The following is a 12,343-nucleotide window of genomic DNA, read 5'->3' as shown; positions in this document are numbered from 1 at the left end:
TTTCACTCGAAAATATGACACACACACACACGCTCACACACTATCACACATGAAGGAGAGTATTATTACCTGCTAACAGTATCCAACACCATGTATACATGACGTGTGCACACACTCGTAGGCAGTGACTCACCAACACCACATTTCCAGGCCTCATAAACTGTAGGCAAAGGGTGAGGGAGGGGAGGGGAAAAGTTCTAATTGTCAATCAACTCCAAAGAGGGAGCAGATGGAGCCGCCCCTCCCGGGTCGCTCGAGTCTTCAGTCCCCTCGGAGATTGAACGGGGTTCAACGGCACTCTTCTTTCTGGAAATGATATGAGAGGAAAGGTAATTTCAAAGAAGACAAATGGCAAACTTTAATGATTCTCATATAAGTCCTCACGAAAACTGTACTAACAAGGTGCTTGACCATCTGACAGGCATTCAAAACATTGCCACTCACACTCCAGTACTCACAATGATATTTAACACAACGTTCCCTCTGCACAGTAAATTTCATTCTCAAAATGGCATAAAATTAATTTCTCAATGGCAACGAGAGCTATTTCATGAGATACATCAAACATGATGTCAACATTAAATATTGACATGAAAATTACGTTTCAGATATAATTGTTTGATAAGAAAATCATTCTGCATTCACTTTCTTTCATTCATTTATACCCTATCTCCACAAGGGGGAGAGCTCGTGTTTATTCCAACTTAAGATAGAAGGCATCATAGAACTCATAGACATTATAATTGCAAAAAGGTCTGTTTAATGCCCCTGCAAATCAACTTAACCAAATCAGCAGACATAATTTCAAGTTATAAATGCCCTCATTCAGCCGAACTTTGCCCCTAAGCAAAACGGGAGATATTTTTCTGAGAATATTGAATTACTAACTGTTGGGCCAGCTTTATCATTTTTGTAATGCATTTTGACAACCACTATGAAAAATATACCATAGTACTGAACTGTTGATACACCGTTATATTTTTGGCAAATGATAAATGGCTATAAGGGATCACCATCTCCATTTAATAGTACAACAGTAACCATATTCACGAAACATATCAGATTTCTTGCTTTTATAGCAATGTTTCATTAGTAGAACATAATTCAAGTGATTTCAAAAATATTTCCATTTATATTACCTAATTACCCAAACTATTTCTTAAATGTAAACTGAACAAACAACTCTTACATTAGGCCAAGAGAAGAAAAGGCTTATTCTTCTTCCGACGAAGTAGAAGAAGTGGAAGAGGCAGCAGGCATATTACAAAACCAATTCTCTTGAGCACCATGGACAGAAGTGGAAGCAGTACCTCCTTGAAGAGATGGCAGTCTGCAGAATGTGTTAAAAGAGGCCTTTGCTAGGTAATTGGTTAATTTTTCAGCATGCAAGCATGAGTCCAGTCAGAGACAAATCATTTATACCCAAAACCACAAATGCCAAAAGACCGTCTCATATGGGAAATTGAAATCAGCAGATATTGTTAAGGGAGACCTTTACTTACTAATTGGTTATTTTTTCAGTGTGTAAAAAGGAGTTACGTCAAAAGCAAATCAGCATTAGTCACCACCACAAAGTACCCTTATTAAAAACAGGCAGCCACATTTTTTTGAGTAACAGTGTACTAAACAATGTGACTACTTATAACCAACAAACCTGTAGAAACAGCTGTACTCCTCTAACCAGAGGGTATTAACGCTGGGTGTGCCAGACAACCAACCCATATATGTAGCTATATTTTCCTCTAAAATGTTATGTCCCCTGCTGTGGCTAAGTTTTTAGGCTTTTGACAGTTTTCCTCAAAAACTTTATACTATTAAGGTATTCTATAGCCATTCAGGAAGGGCTTTTCGAAACCCATGTCAAGGGGGATCTCTGAAACAACACAAGTAGCATTGGTCATTTCGATACTTTTCATTATCTCCACCAGAGCATGAGTAGTCATGTGGGGTGTGTAGTGTACTGCAGGCCTTTTGTCACAGATTCAACTTAATATTTATTGCATTGTTTCCTCCACTAATGGCCCACCATTGCCTGCAAAGGTTTACAATAGTGTTACCTTTTCTTTCACTTGACATAATGTCAAATTTTACATCAAACAGATAGCACTTATTTTCCATTTTATAATTTTCAGTTTGCTTCAGCTAGAGTTTCCTTTCCAACATGATGTACTTAAGTTATGTAATACTTATACCACAACATCCTCACAAGCAGTTACATACTGATCTGTTCTATGTCATACTTTCCACGTTGCAGAGATTAACAGATTGTAACTAACTAGCTTCTATTAATTGTCTCATATTCCATATAATACTTTATGTAAACAGATATTTTTGCTCAGCTTTCCATTGCATATTTTGCCATATGTTTGCTGATACTTATGATGATAAAAATGAATTATGTGTACCTATCACTGTAGATAGAAATGCTAATTAATGTAATTCATTTCCCAGAGACAAAGATATGGTAACGACGAGGGTTTTTGCACTCATAGCTTTACTTTTCTGTGCATCGCAAAGCTTTTGCAGACAATATTTGAGTAGCTGTTAGGTTTTCTTATCATTGCTGACAAATTTTCATGATGAAAATGAAATATACTATACTCACATTTTGGTTATTTAAACATAAGGAGTTTTCTGTATTTTAGCATATCTTCTTATCTCGTGTAGCAGATGCTGTATCAACGTAAGCTTGCATTTTATCATGTATGTGCCTCTGTATTACTTTCAAGCTCATCTTTAATTACTATAAGGTCGTTTTTGTAGCAAGCACTATTTACTTTGTCCCTCTTGTCCTACACACTTTTCCAGTGACTTAAGCTAATTCATTTCAATGGAAATAAAACATTTTATCTTCGCTCTGGAATGGGATTCTCCACAGCAACCCTTTTGATGTTACTTTGGAAAGACTAGCAGTGACAATGATTACTCAATTATTCATTCTGTTGGACTTGCTTCATAAAAAAAAACAAAGAATATCTTCTTCCTAGAGTTCCCTGTTTGAAGATTTGGATAGAGGAAAAGTAGCAGCTGATTCCCAGGAAGATTACATGAATGCGACTTGAATACATATTTCAGTATATTCAACGAAACTATTTTTAAAAATGTCAAAAATATTTAATTGTCTGGGTGAGCAAAGTAATAGTGGGAGACACTAATCATGACCAAGTTATTTTTGTAAAAAATTATCAATGACAAGCTTTCTAATCTGAAAGTTGAAGTTCAAATTTTTAAAAATAAATTTTAAAATAATATTTTTTCCTAAATGTACATATAAGATAACATGGGTCGCCATAGTCCAGGGGTATAGCATAGTACTACTGACCAGAAGCCCCGGGTTCGATTCCCGGCTAAGCCTCTCTGGGAAAGCTCAGCTCCACCCAAGCTTTGTGATTTTTCGGTAACCAGATCTTCCTGGGAAACCATTACCGGCACAGGGAAAGGAACTGCCCCCGCCCCCTTCCTTGATGTGTGAATTTCAAATGCCGTATAGGGTTTAGTACAGGGTGAACTCTACCATCACCTACCAAACCAACCTTTGGGTTGATTACAGCATTTATGGTTTTTTTAAAATGAGATAACAGCATCATTGAATGTTTTTACCTTCCCTCTAACTACTTAAAGAGTACACAAAAATATAGCTAAAACGCATTCATATTAGGTCTTACATAAATTTCTAAGTGCCAACCTACTTTGTCAAAACAGCCTTGGCAATTTCACAAACTATAGCAGGGCAAAGATGGTGACATTAAAAGGGTTAAACGACACATTTTACTGCCAGTACAAAAATCAAAAGCCCCATTTTAACAAAGATAAAACACATATCCAAACAAATAGCAGCAATTTACTTCCACCAAGGAAACATGATGGAACTCCTCAACAAACACAAACTAAATAATATAGATAGAGATATATTAAACCCTATCAAATGAGAATGACATGCAAAGAAAGAGAGATCCTTTTCCTCCATGAAGGGAATCTCCACCTTCAAAGAACGCATTGGGATTATTCCCCCATAAACTCCTATTATTAACTTTTAATAATGCCTTGATGGGACTCAAGTCATTCATTGTATTCATTCACAAAAGATTTGACCGTGAAACAGCTGCTTTTATGGAAAAGAATTGCCATGTCAAGGCTGAGACAACATATGAACGTTGCCTATGATGCAGCAAGAATCAGTTTACAACTTTCAGCCAAAGCATTCAATGTTTAACCATCAAACATTTCAATAGTCACCTATAATCAGGAAACGAGAAGGAAATTGTCTTTTCATCTTATCTAACTGCAATGAAAATTATTATTTTTACTAAAAATACTAATTATCTACTACTACTACTTAAGTATTTGTAATTAGTTAATGCTCATTACACCTTGGGTACTTTGAAATAACTCTGCCATTAACAAAATTCAATGCATTTGAAAAATAAAGGTGCAAGCAGCCAACCGAAGCCATGTATAAATGCCATATACAATATAGAAGGCTATAAACTGTACATACCGCAACCTCCTGCTCTGGCTAGGCAGAGTGAGACTTGTGGTGTAACCATGGGCAGCACTTTGGGAATTGTTGAGCGGTCGACGTTGCAATGTCATGGTTTCGTGTGGAGCAATATTTGGTTCCAGCTGATCAAGATACCGACTTCCATGGGCACTCTTGCAGTTTTCACACTCACTACGATAATCATCGTTGTCATCAGGGCAACTGCAAGTGCTCTTGTTCAAGTCATTCATGACCCCAAGATTGCTCGATGCCACCAGCGTGGACACAGGCGAAGACGAAGGAGCCGAAATCACACCCGAAACATGCACCGATGGGTGAGAAGATAAAGAAGAGGGACCCTCCTGCATGGCCGACGCCACAACGGCATCCACCGAGGAAGATGGCAGGACGGCTACATCCTCGTAGAAGGCATCCGAACGTATTGCCTCTTCTGCACCCAAACTGATCCTGGCGTCCACATTGGCAGAAGTCGTCATGACAGCCGCGCCATTGCAGCACCCTGATGTACTGCTCACGCCGACGGGAACTCCAAAGATGACCTCTGTCATCTGAAGTTCTGTCGTGGTTTCCCTGTGCCTTGATCTGGTCCCCACCTGATTGGCCGGTCCGCCGGACCGGTCCCCCAGTGCCGAAGCTGCTGCGATTGCCTCGGCCCTGGCTGCAGCCACGGCTTCTTCATACGGAGGTGGTGCCTCGCCCCTCGGAAAGTAATTCCCTGGAGGTTTCCATAATGGATAATGAGCAGGGGGTTCCTCATAATGGAATTCTATGTGGTCCTGGTTACTCAGATAGCCAATGCTTCCCGGCAAATAGCCTAAACTACCAGCTATATACCCAATACTACCCAAGCTTCGTTGATCTTCGGTAAGCTGACGATTTTGGCGACCTGAAATTAGAAGATAAGAACCCCAAGGCATTAGTCACAACGAACATAGCAGAAATAATTAATATCCAACAACACAAAGTACTTCAACAGTCAGCAAGATAAATTTAGACTATTTAAGGATGTCTTAAGATTAAGATAAGGTCTTGATGGAATTTGAAAACAATCACATCTTAAAACCAATACAATTTGGATAGTCTAATTTAAGATTCAAGGCCACTTTTAAGAGATTCAGTGTATAACAGAGGTACATTTGGATAGTCTAATTTAAGATTCAAGGCCACTTTTGTAGTTTCAGTGTATAACAGAGGTACCTGCAATCAAATATTAAATTTTATGTCATCTGTGATTTCAATTGCAGTTGATGCTAAGTATTTGGGAATGGATAATTTGAGTTTCTTACAGCCTCTTTTAAGACTGATTATATGAAATAATATTTCCTCAAGCCGTTAAGGTATTTTTTTACACCACTGTAAAAGGAAAAAATGAGGGGGAATATTGAGATTTTAGCAGAAATTTACAGGGAAAGTAAATCCCTAGCCAGTGATCAGACACACATTCAAAACATTCACATTTACACTGGGGGGGTGTTTCCCAAATAGCTTTACAAGGGACTTAATCTATTGATAAATATTGTGAGAACAAATACTCATTTTTCAAAGTAAAAAAATATTTACTTTTGAGGATTAAATACTTTTTATAAGTTCTAAAAATTGTTTTTAAAATAGAACAAAAAAGACTCGAGTGCTTGATTTACACCATCTCGTAAGCATATATTTTGTACATGGGTGGTACGTACATTATTATAGGCAGTCTACAGTTTAAGGTAGGTTTTCGATGAACGCAGACTGATAATTGCTGCCTTTCTCAGCTTTTGTCTTACAAGACACAACCTGACATTCCACACTGTTCTTCAATTCTGCATAAATCCTTCCTCCCTTCATTCCATGCAATATCCTTATAATAACAGAGATGAAAGATATTGCAAATTTCTACTTGGCATTCCACTTCATTAAGTGGAAAATAGCAAGGGTTTTCTTTCGTCTCTGTTATAATGGCACAGTTCTACTACATCACACCTGATTCTGTCATTTATTTTAATATCCCTATACTTCTACCACACCTGCCTAACATATTCACCACTTATCACAGTCTTCAGCAATCAATCGCCAATCAAAATGCTCTACGTCTGCCTTTCCTGCCTCCTTTGGATTTCTCGTGATAACCCATTTATCTTTTGCCACCACGCTTTCCACTATTCTGTTTTCCCCTTTTCATCCATTTCACCACCTCCATCCTTCTCCACACCCACATCTCAAAACCCTACACCTATCGATCCACCTTCCACAATCAATTTTCCAAACTGAACAAAACCGCACTCCATACTTAAGTTCGCACTAATCTTTCCTTCACATCCTTACTCAACAGTATGATTGAATTCGTAAAGGATTAAAAAAAGAGGATAGCTCAATGATAATTAAATGTAAAAACCCTATCTCTTCCAATCATCAACAATTTCATGGAATCTACCCGATTAAATTCAACACCAGCAAACATATATATATGTAGGGTAAGCAAAGCAAAACTTCAACGTCAGGTTCAAAGAACACATGGTGCTTTTCAAAATTGATCACACTGCACAATTATCAGCGACCAAATACATTAGATACAGGAAAAGCCATTGCAACTTAAGTGAGCAGCACACCACTGAAACCAACAGAATATGATAAATTAGACGCATGGCAAATTTTATGACCACACGCGTTAGAAAAAAATCATGAATAATGAACCTGGTGCAATAAACCACCAATTAATTAATGCATAAGTTGACACTTAAACCCTCATGTAGAAAAGAGCATACATGTTCAACTATGTCTTTGTCTCTAAGCCCTCCAACTACACCTCCCTCCCACCACATGCACATAACCCAGTTCCCCTCCGCATAAACCCAGCCACCACCCCCCTACATGCCTCACCTGCTCCGACACGTGTTCCTCTCTCTGATATACTCTCAACCCACACAGATATGGCCTCCCCACCAATGGTCACCTCAAGGATCAAAATTCCAGGGACACAGTTATTCTTTTAATAATCATTTTGGCTTTGGAAAATACCTTCAATCAATACTATTTTATCAGTAAAAAAAATATTGATTTCCCAATTCCCCAGTTTCTCAGTCCTTACAATCAGTCTGCAGCATTGAGCTAAAGATCATCCCCAATTTGGTTGTCCCAGTAAAGTTCACAGGCCCACAATTATTTCCTAGGGCAAAGAAAATGCAGAAGTGTTGAAAGAATATTCAATATTTAATGAAATAATTCATTACTTTAGACATTGCATTTAAATTTCTTCCTCTTTTTCAGTTGGCTACAGATTTTAAATCTAGATTCATTCACAAATGGATGAATTTGGAATTAGCAATCAGAATGAAGACAATAAGATACTGACAGGAAACTTTATAGCTTGGAGGGAGACTAAAAACCAATTCCCAAATGATTAACCATGATGATGGATCAAGGATTGGAGGAGTTATTGGAATAGAGACGATGCCATTTGAATCCTTAACACAGATTTTCACCTAAGTGGATTATCCAATAAGCTCCTTAATCTACATCTACAGAAATACCCTGCAATTCACCAAAGATATGTATGGCAGTGGGTGCAAGTACCACGTGGAAAGGGTAAGGGATGAGGCAGGGAATTTTAAGGGGGAGGGAAAGGGAAAACCCACTTATAACCCCTGAAAGAATGTGCACACATATATGCATGTCAGCAGCAAACTTAGTTTTAAACAAGTGTTAATTTTACTCAATACAGAGGTTTTCAGGGGAGGATTAAAATGATCATCGTACACTTATATGAGAGACTGCCTACATAAATGTGTAATGACCATTTCTCAGTAAGCACCAAATTCCCCACCAAATTGCAAGTAATTATTAATCAAACACAATGGCACCTCGAATAATGATTAGCTCAGCATATGAACTTATTTCATATTGTATCTTGGTCTCTAGGGACCAACTTACATGTTTTTCCAATTCAGTATATTAGAGACTAATTAATGTGAGAAATGATGCAGTAACATTAATTCAAATTCACTTACAAAGATAGTTTCATTGGACACAGTAAATTTAAAAAGAGTAAAATTTTTTTAAATAATGCATCATTTTGAGGAAGTTTTACAAAACTACTTCTTTTCAGTAGAAATGAAGATAAAAATTATTTAAATTATCTACCTCATGATGGAAATAAATAAGCATGTGAAAATCATCCAATATGATGAACCATGAATTAATGTTTGTATGATAATAAGAACCTAACAATAAAATTTATAACAGCATAGCCTTTCTTGCATCCACAGACTATGATATCCTATGATGGCCTGTTATTCTCATTCAGTTTCCACATGGACAATTACTGAGTAAAATAAAAAGAAGCTCAAAAAACAAAGAAACCTGATGCAAGCTCATTTAAAAATGAGATGAACCAGGAAAAAATCTTGCAATACTGTGGAGAATTATAAAAATTGATTGACGACTGGTATCCAAACCACACTGTTAATTTATCAGCCACCGGTAGCTTCTCAATGACAATGTCCCTTTAGAAAGGTGTTCAGGAGATGATACTCAGTCGTAATTGGGCAGGTCTTTTAAACCTAACTCACAGAAGAGACCAAAGAAGCCAATAATAACAAGAAACCAAACAACTACTACAAACCAGCCATAAAAAAATAGAGTTTTGTAATTAATGGAAGATGATACTCACATAAGGCAAGTATAACGAAAGATTTAATAAATAAAAATATGTAACAATTATGCAGAAAAGCATTGTTCATTTTTTTCCAAAATTTCTGAATCTTGCAACACATTGATTTTCGATCAGATAAAATGATAAACTGTGTTTAAAGATATGAACTGCAGACGAAAATTAAATATAATCAAGGCAAGTTGTTGTTCTGTGTACTAGCCATTGCTCAGCCTCCTCATTGGCACTATGTAATTCACAATTAGTCTGCAGCAGTGGTGTGCACTAAGTGATGCAATGCCAAAAATCATGTCGTTCATACAATACCGAGCAAACATGTTTCTAACACACAATAATAAATTTAAGTTTTGAATTCTATTGCCACATATTTTCACACAATGTTAACATTCTGCTATGCTAATTGCCATATACAGGGTGCGGCAACATAACTTCCTTTTTCCCAAAACGCTTTCAAAAAAGGAAATCATGTCGCTGCACATTTGCAAGTTTTTTTGTCACAATAATCCCCTAGTTTTCTGGCTTCGACAAAGCCAGTTGAGAGGGCATTCCCCCAGGCCAATCAGTGGAGACCTTCATCCACAGAGGCATATGCCACCTCTGCTCAATGAAACAAACTTTGCACTTTTCCATAAAAAATTAATAGTCCCCAACCATGGTAATAATATTACAACATCACCACACCCCTGAACCTACTTTAAAATATAATGCATAGTAGCTATCACTATGTTAAGAAGACATTCATCACTTGAATGCAATAAGTAACAATGAAACAAAACAAAGGAACTATTTGAACAACCCAAATAGCATCTGAATAACTTTACCACATGTGAGCAAGCAGCAGCCACACACTAGATGCTACAAGAAAATATAATGAACTAGATTAATTTGAGTTTAGAAATAATTACAGATGACCCCATTAAAAATGCAACTCATTTCTTTGAGGGAGGTCACGAGCTAGCAAGATTTGCTGAAATGTCAAAAAAATGTAAGAAATGGAAGCCAAAGCTCACCTCTGATTTTCCTCTGTCTCAACCGATGTATCAGGAAAAAAAGTAATGACAGAGATAATATAGCAGTAACAGCACTTGCTATAAGCCGTAAACCAAGGTCTGCGCCGTTTTCATTTCCTGTGCCATCTGATGTAGTTTTTGGCAAAGTGTCGTCGAGGCAAATGAATTCACAGCAGGAATTGCCCAGGCGAAATGATGTGCACTCCTTTAAGGGAATATATATGTAGAAGTAATTTGGGTTAACGTAACAACAACCAAGAGAGACAATATAAGTTAATACCGAATTTGATAACCACAGCTCATTCTCATAAGAGCAGCACCATTTTCACTGTATGCTACTGCTTCATCATGCTAAAAACTGCTCAAATTTAAATTACCTCAAATTGATACGTTGGCAATATAATTTATCCTCCGATAAAAGTAGGTGTTACACTTCCATCATGTACTAAAAAATCTTCCTCCCACTACAAAACGTAATGGCTTAAGTGTAACGCTAAACTCCATACAATACCCATATAAAACACAGTGCACAACTATTAATGCACACAAAAGCAGTATTCATTAACAATCCCAATACGCAGGCTCGTATCGATATTATTGAACTACATCCAAACATTTCTTTGGATCAGTAAGCAATACATTGAAAGGAAACAAATTCAACAAATTAGTATTCCACAGAAAATCACGGATGCTAATTATTCCTTTTCCTAATAAATTTTCCCTTGATGAGAAATAGCCGACTCTTTTCAGAGTAAGAAGTTGAAATTTTCTGTTTAATTCCTTCAGCATGAATTATCAGAGAAATTGCATGCTATTTCTGAAAAGTAACGGAGACCGGAGAAGAGTGTTGGCATTTTCACGCAACTTCAAAGTATTTTACCTGAGGCGGCGAACAGAGAACTGCTTTACACCACTTTGGATTGCCATTTTCGCAAACGCAAAGGGTACAAGTATCAGGACCTGGCACAAAATGCAATCCTGGGAGTATAGTTCTTCCGTGAAGATCGGTGCATTCTCCATTAGAGGCGGATACAAAATCTAAACATAAAATGCACAACACGTAAGTAATCATCAACGGACATTACTAAAACAAATAAAATACATCAATATTCAAATTAGACGATTCGAAAAGAACTTCATATTTTCTGTCTACATTATTTCGCTGTCATTTTTTCATTACCACTGATTATGCAGAAGCAGCTCAGCAATAAAAAATCCTCGTGAATCTTCATCTCCGTGAAATAATCATTACTCCCACGATGAGTTAATCACATTGACATGTCACAGCCAATTAATGTGAAAATTCGGTTATATGCCAAAAATGGCATATAATGTTCTTCGTATTTCACATCTCACTGATTCAGTCTCGTCTTTCCTCAGACATAACCGCGGGCGACATAATTGGTAAACTAAACGGTTTAATAAAATTTTCACTCATTAACTGGAGCTGTTAAAATATTTTATTAACACATTCAAATGTTTGGGTCTAATAAGTAAATGAACCCAACATAGATCTTGATCAATGGCGCCAGGCTCCATAGCCCATATGACTGGCAACAGTTCGATACACTGACGATATAAGTTCACCCAAATATGGTCACCATGCACTCTGACAAGCTCAAAAAATAACACACTTTTGACACTAGACGCATATGTCGATGATAAAAATTACTAATAATATGGCTCATGACACTCTTAACTTAGAACCCCTTCACAAATTCTCCATGACTTCTTGGACCCCTTGTCGTTACCTATTGACCTCACTTAATTAAGCTTTTCGACTGTAGATAGCGGGACCACAGAACATGAAAATGAAATTGGCGGCGAATTTAAATGAACGCGAATTCGTATAACATGCTTTGATACTTAGGTAATTATATTTCTTTCTCAGCACAAATTAAAATACAAACGGATATTTAAAATAATTTAACACGGGGGAAGAGTTATATCTGAATGAAATAATGCGAAATAAACTCAAAGAACAGTAGTTTTTTTTCGTTAATCAATATTACTAAATATTCAGCTTCATTCCTAATTGAAAGCACTATTATCAGAAAGACAACACGATGAAAATATAAAAATAGAATCCTACTCTTGAATTATCTTCATTTTAAGCAAGAGAATATTAGATTTCTGACATCGCAGCTGAATAAGTGGCAGTTCAATATCACATAATTGCACGAT

At 36.9% G+C, this 12,343-nt stretch overlaps 1 protein-coding gene across 1 annotated transcript; it reads right to left on the bottom strand.

Moving 5' to 3' along the window:
- Positions 1-238: 238 nt before the first annotated feature.
- Positions 239-11,860, bottom strand: LOC139695114 (uncharacterized). The gene is made up of 6 exons (XM_071593748.1): positions 11,340-11,860; positions 11,040-11,197; positions 10,160-10,364; positions 4,499-5,387; positions 1,190-1,330; positions 239-306 (listed from the first exon to the last, which is right to left on the bottom strand). The coding sequence occupies exons 1-5, from the start codon at positions 11,389-11,391 to the stop codon at positions 1,213-1,215; spliced, it is 1,422 nt and encodes a 473-aa protein (XP_071449849.1). The 5' UTR covers positions 11,392-11,860; the 3' UTR covers positions 239-306; positions 1,190-1,212.
- Positions 11,861-12,343: the final 483 nt, after the last annotated feature.

The sequence above is a fragment of the Hetaerina americana genome, unplaced genomic scaffold (genome assembly GCF_022747635.1).
Source record: "Hetaerina americana unplaced genomic scaffold, ioHetAmer1.1.p SCAF_6, whole genome shotgun sequence".
Classification (NCBI taxonomy): domain Eukaryota; kingdom Metazoa; phylum Arthropoda; class Insecta; order Odonata; family Calopterygidae; genus Hetaerina; species Hetaerina americana.
Note: the sequence above shows the minus strand (reverse complement) of the source record. Positions and strands in the feature narration are given on the sequence as shown.